The sequence below is a fragment of the Notolabrus celidotus genome, chromosome 13, assembly GCF_009762535.1.
Source record: "Notolabrus celidotus isolate fNotCel1 chromosome 13, fNotCel1.pri, whole genome shotgun sequence".
Classification (NCBI taxonomy): Eukaryota; Metazoa; Chordata; class Actinopteri; order Labriformes; family Labridae; genus Notolabrus; species Notolabrus celidotus.
Genome location: NC_048284.1, coordinates 22,092,714 through 22,119,683, shown reverse-complemented (window position 1 = coordinate 22,119,683; position 26,970 = coordinate 22,092,714). Strand labels below are relative to the sequence as shown.

Below are 26,970 nucleotides of genomic sequence, written 5' to 3'. Positions count from 1 at the left end.
ATGCAGCTGCTGATTGAGAAGGCGTCAATTCAGTACTGATCTGGATATATTTTTTTATTATTTCATCAGCATAGCAAAAAAGGAACAAAAATAAAACAGAGCAGTCTCTATGGAACTATTAACAGAAAGCTGGTGTGTGAGTGAACCTGAAACATACAGGTGGATGATCATGTTAGATTTAAAAAAAGAGAGAAAAGAAGAAGCACCTACATTTAAGTTGGAGGGGGGCTGGGGATTTTTCTAAACATTTGCTGGGGTCCAAAAGTCAGTCAAAATGTGCACAGCCAGCTAGCTGGTGACCCCGCCCCCCTCTTTCCCTTCCAAAGTGCAAACTCAGCAGTGGAGCATACCTTCAGCTGTAGCTGTCTTGATTTTTTGGGCACCTGTAACCTCTTTTAAGGCAGCTGAAACTACAAATACTCAGAGTAATGGAAGCCCAGAGAGGACAGAAAGGCAATAACAAGACTGGTGGTGACAGATTGAGACCCTGAAACAACAAAAAGTATATACTCATATCACAGTGTGAGTGTGTGTGAATTTCCAGCGTCCACATAGTGTCTTTCAAACAAACATGATGGATGTAATCACAGCACAGGAAAGAAGCACTGACACGTTTCCTCATTCACTCCGGTACAATCAAATATGAAAACAGTTATTTTACAGAGGTCCTAACACATCCAGAGTACACATTCTTACACAGTACAGAGGCAGTTTCAGCCACATGAGTGATATGCTGATGTAAGCGATGGTTTTTCTGTTCTTTTCCATCCTTTGGATATGTAGCTGGTTCATGAGAGTTCAGAATGACACTACAAGTGTGTGTCCAAAAGTCCATTGAGGAAATTATAAAAAATATAAGTAGGAAAGCAAAAGAATTTGCACCAAAATTAAGCTTATTGGATTTCAAAGGAAAACTGATTATACAGAATGTGAACCAAAGCAAACTAGAAAGAATAAAGCCAGCAGAAAAACAATAGTCTTTTGTTTAAATGAAATATGTGGTTATAGTGAAATCACCATCATCAGAAAGAAAAATAAACAAATTATTATCGCTACTCTCTTTGTAATACACTCAGCAGAGAGGTCATGGTGTTAATTGCTTCAGATTGCATTTTTTTCAACTTGTGTTTTCATTCTCAGCTACTTTTTGCCTTCAAATGTCCAGGCTGGTGACAGGAAACATTAATATTTGTAATTTGAGGTAAGCCAGGTTAGGCCCTCGTAGAGTCCATCCCCTGATGTCGCACACGAAGGCTGAACGTACCAATTCCTATCTCTGATCCGGGTCAGGCCCAACTTCTCCTGGATCTCGTGAGGCTTCATGGCATCCGGGAGGTCCTGTTTGTTGGCAAAGATGAGGATGATGGTGTCGTTCATCTCCCGGTCATTGATGATCCGGTGGAGCTCCTGTCTGGCCTCATCAATCCTGTCTCTGTCAGCACAGTCCACCACAAAAATCAGACCCTGGGTGCCCGTGTAGTAATGTCTCCAGAGAGGCCTGATCTTGTCCTGGCCACCCACGTCCCACACGTTGAACTTCACATTCTTATAGGTGACCGTCTCCACGTTGAACCCAACTGTAGGGATGGTGGTGACTGACTGTCCCAGCTTCAGCTTGTACAGGATGGTTGTTTTACCAGCAGCATCAAGTCCAAGCATCAATATCCTCATCTCCTTGTTGCCAAAGATCTTTGACAGCATTTTCCCCATCTTGTTTTGTGTGCATAAATACTTAGTTGGAAGAAAAACAAGGCTTCTCTAATGAGAGAGAAAAAATAGAACAGGGAAGTTACAGTGAAAGCCCTCCACGTGATGGCAGCGGTGGACTCACACAAGTGTCAGTATTAAAAAAGGCTTCAAGTTTGTGCAGTCGGATAAGAGGTGGCTACAATCGGCTGGAGCTTTAGAAATGATGTGACTTGAGAGGTTGAGCTTTCAGTGGGAGCGCTGAGTGTGGATTCCTCGCTGAATTGGGTGGGGATATATTTTCATGATGCACTATTCTCTGATATAGAAAGAAACAAATGACGTCCGCTCGTGTTAAAATTCCTCCAAAATCCGCATTTCAAAATTGCTTCGCTCCTTCAAAATCCTATTGGTCTTCTTATTTTTTTTCTACTATAACAACCAGGCCCCTGTGTAAGCCCGGGGTTCCCACTTCCTTCTTAGCTGCCGGGTGTCCACACTTATTCTTAGCCAATTCCAGTCGATGAATTGCAAAGCGCGATGTTTTTCTTATTAAAAACGCACCAAAATATGCGCTCTGTGGTCCGTTTCTGCACCGGGACATCCAGAGGAGGAGCGTTTCAAAAGGTCATTGATTCATCCGACTTTCTTCTCTTCCCCCTGTGACACAAGAGCGGTCCAGAGAAGGGAGGGGTGTTAGAAACAGGACAACTTTGGATCCGAAAAAACACTCTCTCTGTGCATAGAAAAGCAAACGTAAACAAAGAAGATAGAGAGTGGGGTACGTACCACTGTCTGCGGCAATCATCCTCCTGTCCCCGGGCTGTTTCTCCCCGCTCTTGCCGCTCTCTGGCTCTCTTCCTCCCTCTCCCTCTCTCTCCAGTCGTTCAGTCACAGCGGTGGCGGTGCTGTGTTACCGGAAAAGGTGCGGACCCAGATCAGCCACCACTTCCTCTACACTGCTCTCACACACTGGTGCTACGTTCAGGGGCTTCTCTTGAGCTCGGGAACCTGAATACACAGACAAATATCAATCTACAGGAGTGTGGAGTGTTTTTAAAACACTTTGCTCCAATCCATTATGTTTTTAACTTCACTCGTTTTGTAACCACCTATGCGATAGACTTCGTTATGTTTATAATAGCCTATGTGATATCGAATTGGCTAATAAAGCCTAGAATGTTTAGGCCTACAATAACTAAAATATAAATATAATAGTTATACACCCAATTTTCTTTATGTATTCTACATGTCTGTAATGTCTGTAAGCTGTTTTTTTTATTAAAAGCTTTAGGCCTCTGAAAATATTTTTTCACAGTATTTTCAAGTAGAATAGAATAGCATAGAATGTACTGTATTCATCCCAAAGGGGAGAAATTCAGGTGTCTGGCAGATAAAAGTATAAAAATCACATAAAACAAGTAATTCAGGTGTCTGTCAGCTCATCTCCCATTGGCTAGGGAGTTATGAAGCCTAATGGCTGCAGAGATGAATGATTTTCTGTATCTCTCAGTCCTGCAGCGCAGAGAGATGAGCCGTCCACTGCTGCTGTTTCTCTGGTCCACACAGAAGTTGTGAAGTGGATGATCTGTGTAATTTAGAATGGCCTCAAGCTTCTTCTGTGTGCATCTCTCCACCACAGCCCCCAGTGAGTTCAACCTGGTTCCAACCACAGTGCCAGCTTTTGTCACTAGTTTGTCCAGTCGCCTCGCATCCTAGTGTTTTATACTGCTTCCCCAGCAGACAGCAGCATAGAATAACACACTTGCCACCACAGACTGATAAAACATCTGCAGCATCTTACTGCAGATGTCTAAGGATCTGAGCCTCCTTAAGAAAAAGAGGCGGCTCTGCCCCTTCCTGTAGAGTGCTTCTGTGTTAAGGGACCAGTCCACGACAGAACAGTTTTGTTGTAGTAAAATAATGTAATAGATTTCTTAATTACCCTTTTCCGCACTCTTACTGGTCTGTGGAGGGTGGGACTCAGATTGAAAAATGTGATTTCACAAACTCATTTTCACCACTCTAATACATGATGGGTTATTGGATCACTGTCATTCAAAGCTTATATTCAGGACACTGATATGTAGTTGATATGATATGTTTGGTTGAAATTTAAGAGACCTTTTGCACCTCAGACCTCCTCAAGAAGTGGTGCCATGGATAACTTTCATTCCCAGGAGTACACCTCTACAACATTTGAAGAGAAGAGACATTACACCAGAGCACAACATAAAGTTTAGTGGTGTTAACTTGTTACTTGAAGTAAAAACAATCATCAAACTCTGGAAGTAATGCAGACTATCCCGACACTGTTACATGACAGCATGCCGATAAATAGATTATTTGAAAATAATTTAATAAATGTAAGACAGGATTTTTATTTTTTTATCAATTGGCCATTTTTTTATGTTTGACTTTATGAATTTATCAGTCAAATTCCCCATATATATATAGGATGGACAGAGCTCTTAATCTTTCGGCTTCACAGTCAGTGAACACTTAAGGCGTCTATATATATATATATATAACAGTCAATTTGTAGTTGTTACACAGGTCAGATTGACTAATGTAGTTAGTGTTTCTGCATGAATGTCATAGCATTGATTATCCATTTAGCTGAATGTGTTTGTTGTAGGTCCCTTTGAGTGCAAACGTCAGCTACATAAATAAAGAGCAGGCCTTATAGATATATTAATATTCATTTATTGTAGATAATAGAGTTAAAGCACCGAGCAAACCACTGTGAGCATGAGGGACAAATACTATACAATTTCAAGATTTCCAACTGTACCTAAACGTTGCATACGCCATTTCGCATGCGCGCTTATAAAAAAACTGAACTGCAGACCGGTCCATCAGCTCATGCTGACGCCATTTGAGCTTTAGTTGTGTATTTAATCGACCCTGATATTAAATTTACCTCATGCATTATATCGAGCTCTCAACGTAAAACAGATCTAATGAGATAGATTGATTCATGCGCTCTGGAGAGCGTTTCCGGCCGGGTCTTAATGACATGTCGTATCATTCATTCAAAACGGTTCCGTATGATCAGGCTGTGACGTGGAGGTTGTGAGTGGGCAGGGCAGGCGGCACTACAGCTTCACACTGTGGAAGCTGTTGAGTATTTGTCGTCTGTTTATGAAAATAGTAAGAACACTATCCACAATATAGCACACAGTAAATTAAAATCTTAATGAGGTTTTACAGTGTATGCTGAAGCAAGGAAACTTAAAATCTATCATAGGTTTTATTGTGGCTGAGACAACTACGCTTTGGAAGCTTATAGCCAATTCGAGCAACAATATGGTGGCTTATTACAATGTAAAAACTTTATTATGGCATAAAGTACTATTGTATGTTTAACAGTTGATAAAATATGGGAGCCTTAAGACGACATGCATTCCAAGATTTAATATATTAATGCACCAAAGTATCTTTGCATCGGGCTTCAACTGATGTAGCCTATAAAAATGTGCTTATCATTAATTTACCCCCTCCACGCGCGCACACACACATACATAAACACAGCTCCTTATATTTTAGATTAGAATAAGTCCTGAATTAAATGACTAAATTAACTAAGTGACTGAATTTGAACGCATGTACGAAGTGAAACACATTAAGTTCCTCCTTCTATTAGATAACTTGTGTTGAAAAGTTGAAATCTAACATTTATTTTTGATTTTCAAAGCACCACAGGCTACAATCTGTCACACTTCCACTGCCCACACAACCTATTAGAGGCCAAATTGATAAATCTCTCTAACTACAGTGGTGGACAGTAACAAATTAAATGTACTTGAGTACAGTACTTATGTACATTTTTTTAATATCTCTACTTTACTTAAGTATTATTTTTTAGGGATACTTATTACTTTTTACTCCACTACATTTCTATCAATGCTTTAGTTACTCACTACTTTTGCTCTGAAGTCAGCTCATGAATTCCCTTCTCTTTTCTGGAATCTGATCCCTAAGTCAGTAAAATGGGTTTGTGTACTTCTATTTGTCTCACTTGTTCAGCCGTACCTGTGTATCATGCGTCTCCACGGTTGAACGTGGAGCAAACACAGAGCATATTTCATACAAAAATTCACTGTCCAACCTGAGAAAGCGTGTTGAGCTGCGTGACGTTTGTTTCATTCCAGATGAACATTTCAAACTAAGTTGTCTGTGCTTGAAGTAACTTAGTTTGTTTTTATTCCATGGTATAGTTTTTAGCGATTTCAAGTAGCCTAATGGTTTCTAAATAAACATAATGTAACAGAACGTACTCCTAAGTGTTCTTGACTGCATTTATGTGTTTTGAAAATACATTTTTTGAGATATTTTAAAAAGTACTTTGAATACTTAAGTATTTTTAAAAGCAAGTACTTCAGTACTTTAACTCTAGTAATGATTTGACAGAGCAACTTTCCCTTGTATTGGAGTAATATTTGACCAGGAGGATCTATACTTTGACTTAAGTAATGAAGCTGTGTACTTTGTCCACTACTGCTAATATGGCAAAAATAATTCTGACAACACAACCTAACACACAAGCGCGCGCACATGCAGTTGGCGCTGCGCTGAGCATGCGCACTCCATACTTTACTTCTTCACCAAGTTCCCAGTTAAGAACAGAATGGTGGCGGAGCGCGCCTGGCTGTAGTAGGTTAGACCAAGTGATTTGAAAGCTGCATACGAGTCCAGGAGGTTGACTTAAATTTCATGGAAAATACTGGTAAGGTCGTGGAACTTGTCTTCGTTCACTTAAAAGGTCTAATATAGCAGTATTTGTGGCAATGCTACCTTGTGTAACCCAACCACTAGCCGGCTAGCTAACGTGGAAAAGCCGATGGTGCCGTCTAATGACTGGCGTTGCAGGAAAAATGCTCGGCACGTTGTGACTCTTCTGGTCGGCATAAATTATACTATTTTGAATCAGAGTGGAATATACCTTTATTTTACATCAAAGTAAAGAACATTGTAGGCGGTGAAGTTTTACTAATCACTAAAATATTCGTATTTGATATCTTGTTCACCTCTAGCTGAAAGGGCGCTAGTGTGAAGCTAATGACACATTAGTGCCGTCTTACTTTCCAGGAAATAGACGAGCCAAGGCCCAACTTCTGGTTGAACTTTGACCATGCAAACAAGCTCTGTAGTGCAACATGGTGACGATTAGCCAACATGGCTACAGCTACTGTCAATCTTTACAGTCGAAGCTAGACATTGTGGTTACAAAGCTGTGCTGCTATTTAAAGAACGAGGTAGTGTCATTTATCTGAGAATCACGTGGACCATTATTTTTAGATGTTTAAGCTCGAGCTGGCGTCGTGTTAATGTTTGAACAAGGAAGTGAAATGTATCACCAGCTGCTGCTTCTCTCTGAGTTCCCTTTCTTGGTGAAGAGCTCACTTATTTAAATTTAACATTTTAAATGTCAGTATCATCCAACGCCACTGAAGAAATGAAACATGTGGCGTCAGTATCATTGATTTATTACCTCGATTAAGAGGCCAATACAAACATTACATCTTACCAAATTAACAGGATGAACCAGATATACAAGTAAGAGTTATTAACACTGAACGGCACATTTTAAGTGCTTAGTTGTTGAGAACTAGACATTTAGATAGTAGTTTGATTACAGGTAAAACATCAAAAGTTTTACAATGTACAAATGTCATTAGGCTGATTTTTTTTCTCCCAAAGCAATATAGAGTTAAGAGCAAGTTATCAGGCCTTATCTGCTAAATACATTTGTCTGGTAAAAAGCTTTTAGAATTTTAACTATTGCTTAGATAATAAATAATTTGCATGATTAATTCTAAAAAAATATCAATATATGTTTCAGTGAAAGTCAGATTTTTAAGCAAAAAGAAAAAAATATTTTATTGTTTTTCAGCCAGAGAAAATGCTGAAAAAAAAAAAAAAAAGATTTTATTATCAACTAAAATTAAGTGGCAACCTCCGGTCTCAAACTATGAAGCCCATGTGGAAGTGTTATAAACTGCAATTCAATCCGCTCAAGGCTGGCTGCAGAAACCCTGGAAACCACATAGACACCAATTAAAAAAAGACGATCTTTGCAGCATTAATAAACATGTTTACAGCCTGGTTCCAAAAACGGCTTGGGTCTATGTAGCTAATTTCTCTATCAGCACACACTGTACGGGGGTGAATTTTTTTTCTAACGTGACGATTCAGAAGATATTAAGATTTTGAGTTTTTGCCCAAATAAGGACATGACTGGCTTGATTCCCGGATGGGAACACATAGCTGTTGGCTCGGAGGCTCAAACTCCGCCCCTTTACGTCACACTATGCCTGGTTGAATACGCATTTCCAATATGGCTGCTGCCGTCGATTGGCTTCCAAACAGTGCTCAGGAACAGATGGGTGACGCCACGGATACTACGTCCATTAATTATACAGTCTATGACTAAAACTGATAAAATCACATACCATATGTAGATTAAAGCATTAATATAGCTCTGGTGATAATAATCTAATCTGCTTTTCCACAGACCCACAACCCTCAGAGGACACAATAACTGGAATGCTGGACACTGAGTCTCCTGTCATGGAGAGCAATGGGGATGCCTTTCTTCCTGACCTGCCTGTTCTAGCCCAAGCAGCTGACTGGGCCTTAGACCAGGTTGCTCCAGAACCACTTTCCAGCATCTTGCCTGATGACTCAGATGCGTCTCAGGACGCTCCTGAGCCACCGCAGCTACCAGACCAGCAGATGATTACCACAGGGCTTGGTGCCGTTGAGAAGGCTGTGGAGCAATTTCAGCTTGCTAGTGCTCAGCTCTTCCAAGAGGAGCAGCCACCACCTCCTCCTCCTCCTCCACCACAGCCTGCAGAGGAGCCAGTACATTCACCAGAACTCAAAGCAGATACTGAAGAGACTCAACTAGACAGCATTGAGATGAGAATAGAGCCAGAAGCAGCTGTACAAGATGGCAGTCAAGGTAGTTTGTGTTATTTGGTGCTATATTTCCAATCTTTCTATCATAGAAAAATTCTCAACCAAATTTGGTTTCAATATAAATAAAACCCAGGAGCTGTACCTTCTTTGTTCTACAACCTGATACATTTAGTTTTTCTTGCTAACTTCTCCAGATGGAACTGAGGCACCACAGGTGACAGAGGACGGCATGGAGCTGGAGGAACCATCCAAAGATACGACAGAGGAAGCGACTGTCCCTACAGAGCCTGAGCTGCCCAGCGAGTTTGAAAAGCTCTTTAAAGGGTGTGAGGAGAACCCAGAAGACTTTAATGGATGGGTCTACCTGCTGCAGCAAGTGGAGCAAGAGGTACATTTGACATGCAGATATATTACATTCTTATTGAAGTAAACGGTATGGGGGTACAACTTTTATTATAACATCCTTAATGAAACTAAGGATAATAAAAGTGCTCATTCCAAAAAGAAAACAGAACCTAATCTTGTTTCTTCTCTCTTGCAGAATATCCTTGCAGCGGTGAAAAAAGCATTTGATGTATTCTTCATGCATTATCCCTACTGCTATGGCTACTGGAAGAAGTATGCAGATATTGAGAAAAAGCACGGAAATATACAGGTTGCAGAGGAGGTGAGAATATTTTTCAACCCGCATTATTCTAATTCTGCTTTAGAATTGGCACGTAGAAAACCTGTTAGTACATTGCTATACTAAGTCAAACCATGTGATATTTCCTTAGCCTTAAAGTCTATTTACAGAAGCTGCTTAATACATGTGGGCAGAGGAACAAAAAAAGAGCCGCTCCGTATGTCATGCAAATGCAGTGAAATAGTTCCGACTGTTGACAGGCTTGTCTGTGTTTGGTCTCCTCCCAGGTGTACAGAAGAGGTTTGCAGGCCATACCTCTCAGTGTGGACCTGTGGCTGCACTACCTCACCTTCATCAAAGAAAACTCAGACCCTGCTGACCCGGAAACTGAGGGGCGCATCAGAGCGTGAGTAAAAACCTCATCTTTATGTGATTGAGCCTTTTCCTTATGTTATGAAAATGTATCTCCAATTTTAGATGAAACATTCTGCTCTCAAGATCTTGTTACTGTTTGTACCCATCAATACCATTGTCTCAAAACAGCAATAGTTTGAAAAGATTAACCGTCCTCCTCTTGATTTTTACTTCCATTAGTGCCTATGAACATGCAGTGCTTGCAGCAGGCACAGACTTCCGCTCAGACCGTCTGTGGGAGGCCTTCATTAGTTGGGAGACAGAGCAGGAAAAGCTGGCTAACGTCACCGCAGTCTATGACCGCATCCTGGGCATCCCGACCCAGCTTTACTCTCAGCACTTCCAGAGGTAATGTTAAAATCTTCAAAATCTGAAGTTGTATCTGGTTTTACAGACACCTCAGCTATACTCCTGAGAAACAGGAGTTGATGAGTTAATGTTTTAAATATATAAAATAGTGTTGCATTAATCTGTGAGGGGCTTTGTCTTTGTAGCCCTACAAAGAGAAGTTATTTTACCCTTGTAGGCCCTTTTATGATTGAATACTGCCTCAAACACTTTAAAGATGAAATTACACTGACTTGTATTACTCTTAACAGGTTCAAAGATCACGTCCAGAGCAACAACCCCAAACACTTCCTCTCAGAGGAGGAGTTTGTTCAGCTGAGGGTTGAGCTCTCTAAAGCCAGCCTGACTCCGATGGTCAGCGAAGAGGACGAGACGCCTGCTCCTCAGGAGGATCTGCCGCCGGGTACAGAGGATCTTGCCGACCCTGCTAAGGTAAGAAATCCGATTGCGAAACATTTACCAAATCACTGCTTGCAGGGGATCGCAGGCGCTTTCTTATTCTCCATGATGAGGTGGAAAGAAAGCTTTGCTCCGGTTTGAAGGTTTCTTTATGTCAGCAGCCAAGCCAATGAGTGCCAGTGAGGATTCAAGTTGGCATCCAATCAGGGACTTGCCCTGAAACAACGCTGGCCCATTGTCCCTAGCACCTGCACCCAGAGGCTGACATGCTGGGTGCATTCATACCTTCCCCCTTCTGCAGGCTTATGGTGTGTGAAGAGCTCATGGTGATGTAAATCCTTGGCTGCAGGACTAACATTTTTTTGTTTTGTAACATCAAGTGGAGAAAGTGATATGTTGATGCATAGTGAAGGTTTTAACCATGTGTTTGTTTGTTTTTTCTGTGTGTCTTCATGTAGAGAGTGACAGAGATTGAGAATATGCGTCACAAGGTGATTGAGGTGCGGCAGGAGGTGTTCAACCACAACGAACATGAAGTCAGCAAGCGCTGGACGTTTGAAGAAGGGGTATGTTTCAGGTTATTTCTTCAGGAGGGTTTTGTGGAAATATTCTCATCGCTTTTTCATTCTCTGACACTGAAGCAAACATTTTTCTCTCCGTAGATCAAGAGGCCATACTTCCATGTCAAAGCCTTAGAGAAGACCCAGCTGAACAACTGGAAGGAGTACCTGGACTTTGAAATCGAAAATGGGACCCCGGAGCGCGTGGTTGTGCTTTTTGAACGCTGCCTCATTGCCTGTGCACTCTACGAGGAGTTTTGGACCAAGGTAACGTGACCATTGACCTCTCCCTCACTCCTGCTACCTCCCTGCACTTCCCCAACAACGATGATAATCACAACGACACAGTAAAACGTCCTGCACTCTCTTTGCGTGTAACGTTGATATGTGACTGTATCTGTTGTATTAGGGGATGGCCAGCTTGCCACACAAGATTTGACTGCAGCATTTGCCAACTACTACGTTGCATCTTCTTCGTCTCCCACTACCTTACAGAAACTTATCTAATTGGTTCCATGAAGGTGCTGATGGGTTTACACAGAAAATTTCTAAAAACGATCTTGTCAATGAAGAAATTCACTGTTTCTGTCAACTGAAATTATAGGTTTAAAATGTCTTGTCTCTTTTGCCTTTCTCTCTTTCTCCTGTTCTTTTTTTTTTTCCTCTGTCCTCTCCTGCATTTCCTCCAACTCGCTTTCTCTTTTTCACTCTGAAGTATGCAAAATATCTAGAGGGCTACAGCACTGATGGTGTGAGACACGTCTACAAGAAAGCGTGCACCATCCATCTGCCCAAGAAACCAGCCATCAACCTGCTGTGGGCGGCCTTTGAGGAGCAGCAAGGTGAGTGACAGTGAAACCTCTCCTGGTCTGACAACATGCGTTTGCCTTGTGAAAAATAATCAAATGTAATTTAACCATATCGACTGACTATTTTATTGTCATTGTCCTCCCCAGGTAACATGGATGAAGCTCGTGACATCCTGAAGTCCCTGGAAGCAGCAGTCCCTGGTCTTGCCATGGTGCGTCTTCGGAGGGTCAGCCTCGAGCGGCGCCATGGACACTTGGATGAAGCAGAGGTGCTGTTACGGGAGGCAATGGAGTCAGCGAAGAATGCTACAGAGTCCTCGTTCTACGCCGTGAAGCTGGCCAGACAGCAGATGAAGGTGCAGAGGAGTCTGAGCAAGGCCAGGAAGGTGCTGCTGGATGCTATCGAAAAAGACCAGGTGAGAGCTGCTGCACGACCTCAAACATCAAACTACAAGAGTCGGTAGCACCTTATTACACCCTCTAAGATAAGCATTTCATAAATATGTTATTGTGACTCCTAACATGCTTCTGGTTGGCATAGCTCTCTGTAAGTAAGTACAAGGTTCAACAGTGTGCACAGAACAACATGCTTCCAATATCAGTTACCTCTGCCCTGAATTACTGCTGCACTATAAATACTGCATCACATCCAGGAGTGTGTTTACTCGACCACATAAACATCTTCACTGTGTGTGTTCCTGGTTCTCCTTCTGTATAACTTAGTCAAATTTAGTTCGCCCAGAGCTCTCGGTTCTCAACATTTTGAGACATTTTATTTTAAAGGGGGGAAACTGGGATGCATATCTAGTGGAATTCTTCTGAATATTCTGTAGAGACATCAGAGAAAATTGAGCCAACATTGTTTTCAAAAAGATGAACCACCTCAATGTAAACAGATAAAAGGATAACGCATCACTTCTCACTATGCCTGTGTTCTATTGGTTGTGAGGTTGAGTCTATCTTTTTGGCTTTACAGACGAGTCCAAAGCTGTACCTGAACCTGCTGGAGTTAGAGTACAGCGGGGACGTGACGCAGAACGAGGCTGAGATCTTGGCTTGTTTCGACCGGGCCCTGCAGAGCCCAATGCCCATTGAATCCCGCCTCCTCTTCAGCCAACGCAAAGTTGAGTTCCTGGAGGACTTTGGCAGTGACATCAACGCGTGAGTCTTTTGTTTCTTTGAGAGAGAGGATTGGATACATTCCCTTTTGTTGTATTTGACAGAAAGTAACGCACTATTATTTTACGTCTTTTAGGCTTGTTGCTGCATCTGAGGAACATCAGAAACTCCAGAAAGACAGTGAACCCACAAAGAGGAAGGCGGAGAACGGGTATGACAGGTGGATAAGGGAACAGGGCTGGGCTCACATCAACACACCTAATCTGCAATCAAATGATTTATGTATTTTTATAGTGGGGTTGTATCAGAGAAAGATACTTGTCAATTATATGCGTTACCCACAGGGAAATCCTGATTAGCTTGGCCACTTTGTTGAGAAACAGCCTGGAGTACCAGCACAGATGCTAGGCTCTTAACTGCTGCAGGCTGCAGCTTAAGTTCACCACTTAATTGACTAATTTCCAAAAAGTCTGACTTAAACACTTTTGTCAGGGTAAGAGTATGCTGTATTTAGTTAATCGTTTGGCTCATTCCTTTGCTGTCAGAGAGCCACAGTTTCACGGAAGCAGCATAGATGTATCCTCTGCCCGTGGGTTATACTGTGAATTTAGATTTTAGTTTGAGATAAATTTTAAGCAAAGAATGTTGAACACTATCTGTCTGGTGCAGTATTGGCTCTAGAGTTTATTTCAACTCAGTCTTCCTCTTCAACAGCTAACATACATTTTGAACATTACATGCAGACCAGGGGTTCTTTCACTAAGCAATAAAACGAGTAAGAGCAGAAAACTTACTTTGGGGCCATGCTTCTATTTGGCTTTTCATTTGCCAATTTAACTTCTGATAATTGAAGAAAGTTGGTAAAACAGTAAGACAAGGAACTCTGGATGGTGATGCAGGCTTGCAGCTGTACAGTATATGAGCTGTCTGTGATGCAGGCTGCAGCTGTGTGTGAGCCACTTGTATCCTCTGATTAGGTCTGAAAGTACTCTTGTTATCAAGTCCTACTCATGACAGCAGTAGATCTCTTAAATTGTGTGCATGGGCTTATAATTAACACTTGTGCACTACCAGGTAACTTGGGATCTCTCCTGCTCTTCAGCTTTCACAGAAGTTTATCCCCCTTTTTTTTCCTCCTCTGCACTCAGGTTCATAAAAGGTTTCCTTGAGTGTCTGAGAGTTAGTTCCTCATTGTGCCAAATTAAAGTAAAAGCATGTAGTGACTGTTTGACACCAGCTATACATCTAAAAAGTTACTGGTATAGTGTTGGCATATTTTTAAACAATTCTAAACTCTGAGACGTAACATAGGACTTTACTAACTTAGCACTGTCCGTCTCCAGCTCCCAGGAACCAGACACCAAAAGACAGCGCGTGGATGAAAGCTCCACGGGTGCAGCTAACGCAGTGACGGACACACAGGCAAACAACTCTGCTTACAACTACAACTGGTACCAGGTGGGTCTTTTTTATCTGAGCAGTTGAGGGCAAAGAAAAAAATGTCTCCTGATAATGAAGGATGTGTTGCCCTTTACAGTATTGATGTATATTTTATCGTAAGTATTAAAACAGGCAACTTAAATCATTTATCAAAATAGTTTGATGTATCAGCTTCTTGAAATGTCATCCACTGGTTAATTTGTTTTCTCTTCGCTCAGCAGCAGTACGGTGGATGGGGACAAAACTCCTGGGGGCAATACAACCAATACGGGCAGTATAACCAGTACTACCCTCCTCCTCCCACATAATGGACAAAAACCTGACCTGAAGATTGGAGATCTAGAGAAAAGCATCTTTTCTGACCTGCGTACATCTCTGATGGCTACTTAAAGGACTGAGAGTTCAATCCCACCATAGAAACTGATTTGTTCCTCCTTTGTGGTGCAATGTGGGTTAATCAGATATATTACGCTTTGTAGGCATAATTGGAAATAACACACTTGGCCCTCCATGGCAGTCTTGATTATCCATGTCTAAAAAAACAAAACAAAAATATATTGTTCACCCATCATCTCAAACACTGGTTGCTTTTTGGGATTGTTTAATGCATGTTAACTGTGAAGGCAGATTTGTTTTTCCCTGTGTGAAAAGGCTTTTTATCTTTTAGATTGGATGACTTAGTTATCTCATTCTTTGTGTTTAAGATTTAAACTTGTAAAGGAGGCATTCAAAGATGTACCTCTGAGTTGTGTGTTTCTCTTTCCCAAAACTGAAAGATTTTTAATATTTCATGGTTATGTTTCCAAACAGTAAATGAAGATTTTCTCCTTTTTTTTTATTTTGACTTGATTTCATAATAAAGAGATTGATATCCTGAATTGCCACATCATTTTTTCTTAATGAATTAGAATCATATATATGTATATACATAACTTTTGTTGGTAGAATCAAGAGACATAATTGACACAATCAATAGCAATAGCAATTTTATTTATAAAGTACATTTATTTACACGTAAGTTCTATGTGCTTTACATGGAGAATTAAAAAAAAAAAAGTTTTTCAAAATATAATAAAAACAAAAAAAACAATGGATACACCCAACATGCATCAGACAGCAATCAAACAAACAGCAATTGTTGCTGCACATGCCTCCAGTCACAACAGACATATTACTCATACACTTGAGAAAATAAATGTGCGTTGAGTCTTTTTTCAAGAGGAGACAGTTATGGACCTTAGGTCAGCAGGCAGTATGTTCCAAAGAAAAGGACCACAGCAACTAAAGGCCCCTTCACCGGACTTTGATTTGACTGGGTACATTTAAAAGACTTCCACCTGCTGACCTAAGGATCCTGGTTGGGTTATACACTGTGAGCAAGTCAGAGATGTACCGGGGAGCTGAACCATTGAGTGCTTTATGGACTAATAGGATTTTTAAATGGATCAAGTGCCTTTTAGTATATACCAAAGTGTTCACTGTTCAGGGAAGTGCTTATGATCAGAGCCAATGATAACTTCACAAACAGGTTTTGTTTTACCTCAACAATGAAAAACAACAAAAGCTTATGAGCTGAGTCATACCAAGAGATGAATGCACACCTTGAATATGCAAAAACACTGAGCTGCTCAAAGTAGAGCTTGTTCATCATGATCCAGATGAACAGGAGATTTAAAGGTCGAATTTAAGCATGTTAAGCATGTTTATGTTTTTTGGAAAGACACGAGGGCGTTCTCGATGATGTCTCTGATGCATTACATATCAATATCCTGTAGAATTCTGAGATAAGACCTTTCCTTAACCAATTCTTTGTCATCATTTTTTTAAGAGAAGTCAGGGTAGGCTTGTTAAGATTGCTTTGATTTGCCTTCACAAAACTTCTCAACTGAAGATATTTAAAATAATGTTGAATTTAGATTGCAGCTCCCCAAATGTCATGAAAACATTAGATTTGGGCATGTAAAGGGTGTTGATTCTTATAAACCATGGTGACCCTGAAGGACAAGACAAATTTACAAAAGATGAAACACTTTTACAAAGTTGGAGACAATTTTACAAACGACGGAACACTTTTACCGATGAGTCTGACTCCTTTTGCCTGACTGAAGCTATGTGGTCTGAGGCCATTTCATCTGAATTCTGACACATGATGAAGATTTTGTGGAGATATGACGGAGCTTTTCCGGAGACATGATGCTTTTTCATCTGAGGTCTGACACCTCTCTCTGAGACCCGAGGATGTCCTAATACGTAAACCATGTCCATCTCTGTTTGGTTTCTCTCCATCAAAACAAACTTATTGACCCCTCACTCAATCACTTCCGGATCACTTCTGGTATTTGCTACAATCCGCTTCCGCAAAGATGAAATGCTAATTTATTTCAGAAATGGGAAAAGTGTTCTGTCATTTGTAAAATTGTCTCCAACTTTGTAAAAGTGTTTCATCTTTTGTAAATTTGTTTTCTTAAATTTAAATTTGTTTTGGCCTTGGTAAGTGTTTTGTTGATGTAGTTTTGTTTTATAAAATGTAAAAATGTTTACCAAAATGTAAATGTGTCTACAACTTTGTAAAAGTGTTTCTTTTTTTGTACATTTGTTTCGTCCTTTAGGGCCACCGTAATAAACGCATTAAATCACCATAAATCATAAAACACCTTTAAACTGTATCACACTCTTTTATACAATCTATGATCACACTCCAAAGTGCAGTGGGCGTGGCCACCTCTTCCAACCCGGGCTACGTAAATGCACACATGCGCAGTGTTGCCCCTCAGACAGCCCTTTCTATGCCTAGCGTTGAACGACTAGCATCAAACGAGGTAAGGCCTGGGCAATTTTAGTGAAAACTCCTCTATATGTTGAATTCAGAGATACTTTGGAAAGCAAATCACGCGCTCTATGAATTGTTTGTATCATTGGATGTCTAAAATTCAGCAGCTTCGTTGAATATAATGTGATTTTAAACGAGTTAGTGTAACGCGTGCCCCATGTGGCTAGTTATGCTAGCATAGCATTAGCGAGCAAGATACCCAGAGAGACATGTCCGGACCAGTTCACAGAACATTGTCTTTTTTTCATCGTATCTTAAGTTTTCATGACGGGTAGTACTTTGTGTTCATTTCAACTGTGTATAAAACTTAAATGGGGTATTTCGTGGCGGGATTGATGTCACTGTGAGCTGTCGCAAATTTAAATTAACCTTTCGCCACAAGTAGATTTCCGCAACATTACCGAAGACACTTTAGATTCAGAGAACTTTATTAATCCCAGAGGGTTATTTGTTTGCAGTGTACTAGCTTGTCGATAAACAACACAAACACTAACAAACAGACCAACAGTCATTAGTCAGTGACAACAGCAGTGCAAGATGGGGCTTGTCATAAAGTGTAAAATAATGTTAAAATAGACTAAAATAACTTTTTAAAATAACACAGTAGCCAATAAATACTAAAAGACACCTTTTATAGATACACAATTTCATAAGGACAAACTATTAAAAAGAAGTTTGCCTGGAATGATGTGCAGAAGGACTTAAAACTGACACATCTCGCAACTATGTTGGAATGCAGGTCAATCATAAAAGACAGAGAAGCAAGCTCAATTGGATCTTGTGATTGCACTGTGTAATCATGTAACCATGTCATATTGTGACCATATTTGATTTGTGTTGTTTTGTGTGCTTGTTGAGTGTTGTAACCTGTTTTGTGCTGCCGTCTTAGCTAGGTCACTCTTGAAAAAGAGGTTTTGAATTTCAATGCGTCTTTTACCTGGTTAAATACATTAATAAAAGAAGAAGAAAGTCTGATGGCAGAAGGAATACAAGATTTTGGGTATCTGTTACTTAATCACTTTGCTATTTCTCTTTTTTCTTTTAGCATCAAGATGCAGCTCTTCCTGCGTGCCCAGAACACTCACACCCTTGAGGTGACCGGACAGGAGACTGTCGGACAGATCAAGGTAACACTTAATTGAGTAGTCGATATTACATCAGACATGTCATCCCTAAACAGTCTTTATTATCAGAAGAGGCATTGTTAGCAGGACCACTAAATATGTAGATTACACATGAACAGGGCTATGACTCTTATTACAACACTTCGGCAATTCTTCTGTCTCTCTTAGGCCCATGTCCAGGATCTGGAGGGTCTCCTGGTAGAGGATCAGGTGCTGTTGCTTGCCGGTTGTCCACTGGAGGATGATACCTCCCTGGCATGCTGTGGTGTCACAGAGCACTGTACCTTGGAGGTAGCTGGCAGGCTGCTGGGAGGTGAGTACACAGAGACAACATAACATTTTTGTTTTTTGTACAAATACCAAATCTTACTAGACAGTATGTTGAACACAGACACACACAGTAACAAATAGAATACTTCACTACTCTTGTGTAATGAAGAGTATTTGTTGCAAGCTATGTAGATTAACTGTCCTTAAAATATTGTTTGTATAAAAAGTTCAAAGCTAGTGTTTCATTTACTTGACACACCTGTTTGATCTGATGTTACTGCAGGCATTTTCTTGACAGCCTTAAATCAACTTAAATCTATTGTTTATGAGCACGATATTAATATTGTTAACATGTGCAGGAGCATCAGTTTGTCTGGATAATCTTATAATGAACACTTTTCCTTTTTTCATTTCCCAGGTAAGGTTCACGGCTCTCTGGCTCGTGCCGGCAAAGTCAGGGGACAGACCCCCAAGGTAAGAAAATGTCTTTCTGTTACAAACTTATAATTGCCAACCCACTGACTATTAAGAACATTTTAAAAAAATAACCGATGCCATTCTGGACTGTCTACAGGTTGATAAGCAGGAGAAGAAGAAGAAGAAGACCGGCCGTGCAAAGCGTCGCATCCAGTACAACAGGCGCTTTGTGAACGTTGTGCCCACCTTCGGAAAGAAGAAGGGACCCAATGCTAACTCCTAAGTGCTCTATGCCATAAAGGAGAAACCAGTTCATCCCTCATCTGTTTTTTTTTTTTTTTACCAAGTTAAATGTTATCTTTCAGTACAGAATAAACCATTTGACTTGGACAAAGTGAATGTAGTGTTGTTCTTTGAAGGATTTGTTACTAATAGGTCATTATAACACAGTATTCTCACAGTGTGCTTTTCTCCTCTGTTGTTGCCAACTGGTGGAATGAATTACCTAACTCCTTATAATCCGCAGAGTCCCTTTCTACTTTAAGAGATGTCCGAAGACTCAACTATTCAGGGAACACTTAGGCACTTTACCTGACCCTTCTCCTCTTTGTCCTCAGGGGTGAAATGAATCAGAAGGTCTAAAACCCAGCTCTTATTGAGTATTTAGCACTGAATATTGAATACTGTTGAATGATATTGTTGACTTGAATTATTGGTTGTGATTAGCTGTGGCTACATTATCTTTAAAAAAACAACAACCTGGCACTAGATGGCAGAACCTGTGGCCAATCAACTTGAAGCGCGTTGTCGCACTTACTAAGGTTTTTACCTCCAGTCTAAATTCTTGCTTGTGTTGTACGTCACTTTGGACAAAAGCGTCTGCTAAATGAAATTGTAGAATTGTAGTATTCATAAATAGCTAACCATTAACAGTATTAAGAAGTGTTGTTAGTGGTTTCTTTGAATCTATAATATATAGGATGGTAGCTTGGCTGATTTGCCTTCAGGAGTTACATGGCATTTCATCTTGATTTGATATGTAGTGTTGTCTAAATCTTTAAAGATGTCATTCTAAATGACCAGTAGTTTTTTTTTTTACAGAACGTTTGAACACAAGATGGTTTACTTAACATGATCAAGGAGATTCAGTGATTTATTTACTGAAGCTTAAAATTCAACCTGTACATGTTAGAAATGTTTTCATTTTTATCAATAGTGACCTGAAAGAAGAATCCTCATTCATTTTAGTCTCTGAAACAAGTTTATTTCTCATTTACATTGTACATGCAAAAGAACTGAACAAAAATACAGAGAAAAAGGTTTAAGTGTCTCATATTTACAGTATTGACAAGCCAAAACTCGGTATGCTGTAATAGCTGTTTCTTGTAACGTGATCGATGAGACAAAGCAGAAACAGGACGGCTCTCTCCAAATGCCATTATAACCCAAAACAATACAACATAGCCCGTGGGAATATTACTTCCCTCCATCCCTGAAAAGTAGTGCATGCTGACCGAAACCTGTCAGTTAATCCACAGCCACCAGCTCGACCTCAAAAATCAGTTTGGCATTGGGTGGGATTCTGGGAGCAGAGAGTCAAGGAACAAATGACAGTTGATGCAAAGTTTAAGTAATAAGTCACATTATCAAATACAGAACAATCAGAATACCCCAAGGTGTCTTGATGTGCCCATATATTTGTTAAGAAATATAGCATAGGATGGATGTACAGAACTGAATATCAGTCCTGCTTTGATTTGATCATAGGCACCAGTGCTGCAGAAAATCACAGCAGTGCTGATATTCAACACAACATCATGACCTCCAGTATGATCGCTTTTATAAAAGTTATACAAGCAGCAGAAAAGTGATTGAAAAAGACTAAGAGACAAAATATTTTGTTGACTCATAGATTTGAGGTACTAGTTCGATCAATTCAGACAAATTTTGCACTTTACTCATGGAATGCCTCATGTCTAATCAGGTTACTTGGTCAGAATTAATATTTGTTGAAACATGCGCTGCATGAAAATCAGGCAGAGAAAAGGATACTTGGATTCGGGGAGGCCCTTTCTTCCGTAACCCCACTCGGGTTCGATCTCCAGTCGTGCCGTTTCACCCTTGCTCATTGTAAGAATGCCCTCGTCCCACTATGAAAGAATTACAGAGGATGATGTGTAATACAGATGTGCATCATATTGAACATGACAGAAATGTAGATACACAGAGTGAATAAAATAAACATCAGAATAATCACTTACTCCTCTGATGACTCTGCCCAAGCCAACTTTGAAGGAAAGAGGTTTGGTCTGCTTCTTCTTTCTTGCGGCTGCAGAGACAACAGGAATAGTTTGACCTTTGGTGAGGATTTTACCTGTATGTATAATCATGCTGCTTTCTATATACTCAAAAGGCAATGTATTCTGTAGAGTTTCACTTCAAGCATTGTATCCGACATACTTGTGGGAATATTGGTGTCGAAGACGGTTCCATCCTCCAAAGAGCCAGTGTACCAGCAGCTCACATTTTCTCCTTTCTTTGGAAAGTTCTGCTTGTCTCCTTTCTTGAGCACTGACTTGAAGTACTTGGGCGGACCCTTAAAAACACAACACAGAAGCAGCTCATAATATGTTCAATATTGGAAAGGCAATTACTGAGTAAAAAAAACATTCTGGATTCTACTTGCTGGACTAATACCTCATCCACCACTTCTGTCTTGACTTCTTTGGGTTTGTCATCAATTTTCACAGCTTTCACTTGCTCGGTCACTTCTTCAATTGGTTCTGTGCCTTTGAACCTCTGCAATTGAGAGGAATGCATGAAACAGACATTTCTAGTTGGATTTGTTTCTCAGCCAAACCGCATGGTCACATGGACCCCATCGATGCAGTGAATCTGCGTGCTACAACAATGTCTCATTAGCATCACTTACTTTGCTCTCAAAGAGCTGGTCGTAGGCGACGATGAGTTGTTCTTTCTTCGCTGTTTTGGCAACATTTTTAATATTTCCCAGCAGCTTATGTTCATTGAGGAACTGAAACAAAAACAAGTTTTAAAATTTAGATTAATTTCGCAATCTTACTCACATCAATGATGGCACGACAAAATCACAATAACATCACTCAGTACATGCAGCGGTTTGATATCCTATGCGTTATATCTACATTGTGCATCACGCGTTTGTAACAACATGACTATAAATCGTCGCAGTCTGTAACATGATGCTAAAACACATCTGCCTTCCGGAAGTGGCTCCCTTTAGCTCAACACGCTGCGTGCTGCGGCTCAAAGGAAGCCTTTTCACTTTACTGCAGCATTACCCAATAAAACGCAAAAAAGGGCAAAATGTGTCAGACATACCGAGTGTGCTGCATTGTCCTGGATAAACTTTATAATGTCTTTTTTCGGTAAATCATCACTTTTGAGCTGCTCTTCGCTCCATTCCCGTGCTGGTTCCGCCGCCATTTTGAAAGGCGAACTGGTCAACTTTGACCCTTACTGCGCATACTGAAGACTGCAAAAACAAAAACTTGGTTTTTTTTTGTAAGTATTTTAAATGTTATTTAAACTCTTACATTTTACGGAAATATTCTTAACGAGCAGGAAAACACAGTAAAACCCATTGAAAAAAACCCCAAACAAATAATTAATTCTCAATTTATAGGTATGAAAGAATCATTATCAATGCATCATCGGTCAATATCAATTCAATCCGTAAGATAGGCTTCACACAATAAGCATACATTTAACCTTACTGTTTAAGTGAAACTACATTTACAATAATGGAAACTTAATGGTGTTATAGTGGGTTTTATATTTCTGTTTTTCCTGCCACCTAGAGGAGATATCAGCTCAATGATACTTTTAATGAAGGTATCGGCTAATCCAGGGGTTCCCAAACTTTTCAGCCCGCGACCCCCAAAATATAGATGCCAAAGACTCATGACCCCCACTGTCCCTCAAAGTGATTTAATATGGCTTCATTTAGCTGGTCTGCAGATAATGACCCTATCTATATGAGCATATGGCTGTGTTTCCTGTGCTGTTATGCATTAACATACTGCTACTGATGCTTTTGATAATTAACTGTTCACTAACCCAAAACTTAGGAGTCATCTGGCAAAAAGAAAGGCAGAAAACTCATCACATTTTCTATTTTCAAGGTTTTATTTAAAGTTTAGCTTCTATTATGTCTATATTTTTTTTACTATAATGGTTAAAATGTACTAATTTTGGATAACTTAAAAAAAAAAACATTCTGGAAGACATCTCCTGACCCAACCATTTGTGTCTCGCGACTCCCTTGGGGGATCACTAAAACTACGTAAAAGCAAATACACTGAAATAAAATATGTCTCTCTAAAGTTAGACACGATCAAGAATATATTGGGTATATAAATGCTCTATGTCAATGTAATTTTTCTTCTATGTGTCAGCTTTCAATAAGGTGAAGGCTTTGAGCAACAAAGCCTTCACTAATAGTGGTTGTTGGTATGTTTTCTTTTTTTGATGGAGAAATACATAACTACCAACAAAGACAATTGAGTTTGTGAGTGACACACTAGAGAGAAGAATTGAATTACTCTTAGATGTATTTGCTATTAATACAAAATACAAATTCTACACTCCATGACGCCATATTGGTGCCAGCACTCTTTTTTTTTAAAGAGCTCTTATGTATGAAAGGAAAGGCATTCACAGTCTGACCCATGTGAATCACCACATTTCACCCATTAGCTACCATCAGACTACTACTAGCATTCATTCATTCTTGATTACATTTCTGTTCAGGAGGAATGGATTTCCTTTGTAATTGTACAACACAATCAAAATGTAATGTTAGCATTCAGCCCCTCCAAGATAACTACTATTTTGTCATGAAGTGGCTGAAAGCTAACATTTTGTCAAATGGTAAATTCTTATTGAAAATGTTTTTGCTAAAACATAGCTAAAACATAGCAAAATGTCCCTCTGGATTTGTTCTATCGAGCATCTATTCAGTTGTTGATCATATAGGCTAATGATTTGTTTCACAGTATTCATACATGTCACATCATAAAGATGCAGCATTACGGTATTAAGTAACACTTATACAAGTTGATAGGGGCTGGTATGTAATTGTGGTCAATATCTGTGATGACATGTCCAGTGAAATTAAAAATGGTAGTACTTCTACCTCATTCTTTCTATAGATAAAATCTCTTTGTGTTTTCTTCATATATCAGAAGCTGCAGATGTCTCATTTCTTCACAGTTTCTACTCACTCTCTGCAGCAGCCTCACTACAGACAGGAAAGCAGCCAAGCAGAGCAGACTCTTTCTTTCACATACCAAAAACTCCCTTCTTTGGTTTTTATTCTCAGCTTTGTTTTCATCCATTTCACTTTTTGAGTACATTTTTTCAGTATATTGAGACCACTCACTACAACTTCTGTATGATACCATCCCTCTGTGTAGTTTATAAATGCACACTTTATAATCCGGAGATCTTCCTAGTCTAATGGCCTTGTTTTTAGATTTAAAAAAAATCATAAGGTCTTGTCATTAGTATCAATGGATTATCTAGTTCCTCCTGAGAACTGAATTTGAGGTTTTAATTAACCTGCCTTATCGTAAAAAGCAGCTGTTGTGTTTTATTTGTATTATTTCTCACTAAATACAAGAGACAGGTCTGTTAAACATCAAAAACAACATCAAGGCCAGAAGTGTTTAAAGAACTTGTGACTAAAAATTTAAAAACGAGACCCTTCTATTAAAAATCTGCTGTGAGGTTCACATGAGTCACTTTAAAGTTAGTTAAGTAAAAATATTTGAAAGTATAAATATCATAACCAGTTTTAAATGAAGGATGATATTTTGTTATATTTTTATAAGGCTGTGATGTTTTTGAAATATTGAACATCCAAATTTGAAATGTGTGGTACTCTATTTTAAAAAAATCTTTTTCTTTTCCTCTATGTTTTAAGTTCAGTCATTTCTTTACATTACCCACTGTGGGGTGCCATTGGACTAGAGGTTGAGGTTTGTGGCCCTTTTACATAGCCAATGGCATCAGCTGTTTTTATGTAGAAAATAGTTCAACTTTGAAACACTGCTGCTTAGCAGAGCTGCTGCTAATGCCTTTCCTTTGTAAAATTATATTAAATGAAAGCATAAATGAAGCATATGGAGCATTTTAATCTTAAAGGTTATGACTAGGGGAAGCGGAAGTGCTGTGTGACAATTTTTGCAACCTACCAGCACATGGTGAGAAATATTAGAAAATTGAGGTCGTGGACGCTGCCAGTACAAAAATAAACAGCATTAATGATCCTGAAAGCTCCAGTGATTAATTTTTAGGTTGTCATTTGTGGCGCCCACTCCTGGTTTTACCAACCTCATGATGGCTGTCAGGCATTTATGATAAGGATGGAGAAGATTCAGCCTTTTTGTTGATGGTCTGTTTCATAATCAGCAAAGAACTCCTCACTGGAGAAGTGTTTCTTAGTTTATTATAACATGTCTGATTATAAAATCTGGTTATATATCTTATAGGTTCACATAACAACAGCATCTTTCCCATCCAGGCATGTAGCTTTATTCAACATGAGCAGTTACAGTTAGACTGGTTGCCCTCGTGTTTTGTGGCAGCCTGCAGCCTTCTGCTGCCTCTCTCATGGCTGTCATGTCAGTCTCGTCTTGTTGCATCAGCCGGCCTTTCTGTTTGTGCCCTGCTGTTTCTCTGGAAATCTTCCTCCTCGCCTCAGCGATAAAAGGTCTGACATAAAAAAAGTGCTTGTAAGAATATGTCTCCCAGCTGACCTTGTCTGCTTGCATTCATCAATAACCTCGAGAAATAGCAGTGAGAATATGATGAGGATTAACCTTTCTGTGCTGGTTACGAGGCAACAGCAGGGATGAGAGGGATACTGATATTGTTTTAGATTAATATTCTGAGCCTCCATAACAACATTGTTGAAAAGAACGGACTAAAAATGACCTCCACTTTAGTTTGGTATTGTAATCTTTTGTCTTCTTTTGGTTGATACCTTTGTTTACAACATACTTTTTGTAAACACCTTACCAGAGGGCCTGTTCAAAAACTCGATTTCTTTCTGTTCTTCTTTCTTCATTTAGCCACAGGTATACTGTCTGTCTATGCATTATGGAGTGATGTCTTTCACTCTCTATGAGTGTCTGAATGCATCACAGGAAGTTTCAGGATTAAAAAAAAAAAACCCTCTGAGTATCATGTCAGGTGCATTGTGTTATGATGAAGTGTTTCTGAGAAATGCAAAGCTGAGAAGCTTAAACGAGCTCACTGATACAGCTCCTGAGAGCTCTTCACATCTACAGGTTACACAAACAAGTGACACACATTCCCTGAGATGTGACTCTTGGCACAGAGATCGTAAACAATGTAATCCTTAAGTAATGTTTGAAAAACCATGTCCTTAGATTCTCTCGAATTAAGCACAAGCACTGTCAATCATAGCTTTTGACAAATCAACTGTGTCTGATGGGAAAATGCTGTTTTATGCATGACAAGCAAACAAAGTACTGTGCATGTGTTGGTATTATGGTTACATTTTAACCTCCAAAAGAGATTTTTTTTATCCCACAGGTTAATAATAGGTTGACTTTCCTGTGCTTGGAGCTGACATTTCAACACTTAAGATCTGAATCTCTGTATCTATGAAGCCGTGACTTGGCCAGCTCTCGCTTTCTAATTAAATTCTTAATTAGTTGATTGTATCTTTTCTTCGTTGGACATTTCAAATAAACAAAATGCTCAAATGTCAAACAGCTATGGACAGAGGTTTCACCCATTACAGTTCTCATCTTATTTGACAAACTGTTATCCTAATGATTCAGCATTTAAAAGATATTCTCATTGCTTTAGCTTGGATAATTTAGGCCCTTTGTAACTTATGATCCAAAGAGTGGTGTGTAGATTTTCTATATGTAATGTGTCATAACATCACTTTGTATGTTTGATAACCTTAAGTGCAGAAAAATATTTCACA

General features: G+C 39.6%; 4 protein-coding genes across 9 annotated transcripts; 2 read left to right on the top strand and 2 right to left on the bottom strand.

Annotated features, from left to right (window-relative positions):
• Positions 1-36: 36 nt before the first annotated feature.
• On the bottom strand, positions 37-2,645 carry arf6a (ADP-ribosylation factor 6a). The gene is made up of 2 exons (XM_034699503.1): positions 2,476-2,645; positions 37-2,346 (listed from the first exon to the last, which is right to left on the bottom strand). The coding sequence occupies exon 2, from the start codon at positions 1,708-1,710 to the stop codon at positions 1,183-1,185; it is 528 nt and encodes a 175-aa protein (XP_034555394.1). The 5' UTR covers positions 1,711-2,346; positions 2,476-2,645; the 3' UTR covers positions 37-1,182.
• Positions 2,646-6,282: 3,637 nt separating this feature from the next.
• Positions 6,283-15,202, top strand: prpf39 (PRP39 pre-mRNA processing factor 39 homolog (yeast)). Of its 6 annotated transcripts, none has more exons than XM_034699502.1 (15): positions 6,283-6,415; positions 8,204-8,653; positions 8,805-8,998; positions 9,152-9,277; positions 9,523-9,641; positions 9,830-9,997; positions 10,249-10,429; positions 10,855-10,962; positions 11,059-11,223; positions 11,672-11,798; positions 11,913-12,181; positions 12,742-12,926; positions 13,021-13,095; positions 14,228-14,342; positions 14,546-15,202. In XM_034699502.1, the coding sequence occupies exons 1-15, from the start codon at positions 6,403-6,405 to the stop codon at positions 14,630-14,632; spliced, it is 2,382 nt and encodes a 793-aa protein (XP_034555393.1). In that variant the 5' UTR covers positions 6,283-6,402; the 3' UTR covers positions 14,633-15,202. The 6 variants fall into 6 exon arrangements, with proteins under 6 accessions (XP_034555393.1, XP_034555391.1, XP_034555390.1 ...); XM_034699500.1 differs by having other exon boundaries at positions 13,021-13,104; XM_034699499.1 differs by having other exon boundaries at positions 13,021-13,104; positions 14,543-15,202.
• Positions 15,203-17,018: 1,816 nt separating this feature from the next.
• On the top strand, positions 17,019-19,305 carry faua (FAU ubiquitin like and ribosomal protein S30 fusion a). The gene is made up of 5 exons (XM_034700238.1): positions 17,019-17,143; positions 18,200-18,281; positions 18,447-18,591; positions 18,967-19,022; positions 19,123-19,305. Exons 2-5 carry the CDS (start codon positions 18,207-18,209, stop codon positions 19,246-19,248), a joined length of 402 nt encoding a protein of 133 aa, XP_034556129.1. The 5' UTR covers positions 17,019-17,143; positions 18,200-18,206; the 3' UTR covers positions 19,249-19,305.
• A 902-nt stretch (positions 19,306-20,207) lies between these two features.
• Positions 20,208-22,461, bottom strand: fkbp3 (FKBP prolyl isomerase 3). The gene is made up of 7 exons (XM_034700213.1): positions 22,326-22,461; positions 21,898-21,999; positions 21,663-21,764; positions 21,426-21,561; positions 21,227-21,294; positions 21,018-21,115; positions 20,208-20,547 (listed from the first exon to the last, which is right to left on the bottom strand). The coding sequence occupies exons 1-7, from the start codon at positions 22,428-22,430 to the stop codon at positions 20,493-20,495; spliced, it is 666 nt and encodes a 221-aa protein (XP_034556104.1). The 5' UTR covers positions 22,431-22,461; the 3' UTR covers positions 20,208-20,492.
• Between the last annotated feature and the right edge of the window lie 4,509 nt (positions 22,462-26,970).

Coding starts and splice junctions, on each gene's coding strand:
- arf6a (XM_034699503.1), bottom strand. CDS start 1,710: ATGGGGAAAATGCTGTCAAAGATCTTTGGCAACAAGGAGATGAGGATA.
- faua (XM_034700238.1), top strand. CDS start 18,207: ATGCAGCTCTTCCTGCGTGCCCAGAACACTCACACCCTTGAGGTGACC. Junction 18,282..18,446: donor AGACTGTCGGACAGATCAAG/GTAACACTTAAT, acceptor TGTCTCTCTTAG/GCCCATGTCCAGGATCTGGA. Junction 18,592..18,966: donor AGCTGGCAGGCTGCTGGGAG/GTGAGTACACAG, acceptor TTCATTTCCCAG/GTAAGGTTCACGGCTCTCTG.
- fkbp3 (XM_034700213.1), bottom strand. CDS start 22,430: ATGGCGGCGGAACCAGCACGGGAATGGAGCGAAGAGCAGCTCAAAAGT. Junction 21,765..21,897: donor ACCAGCTCTTTGAGAGCAAA/GTAAGTGATGCT, acceptor TCTCAATTGCAG/AGGTTCAAAGGCACAGAACC. Junction 21,562..21,662: donor AGACAGAAGTGGTGGATGAG/GTATTAGTCCAG, acceptor TGTGTTTTTAAG/GGTCCGCCCAAGTACTTCAA.
- prpf39 (XM_034699497.1), top strand. Junction 9,642..9,829: donor ACTGAGGGGCGCATCAGAGC/GTGAGTAAAAAC, acceptor TACTTCCATTAG/TGCCTATGAACATGCAGTGC. Junction 14,343..14,542: donor ACAACTACAACTGGTACCAG/GTGGGTCTTTTT, acceptor CTCTTCGCTCAG/CAGCAGTACGGTGGATGGGG.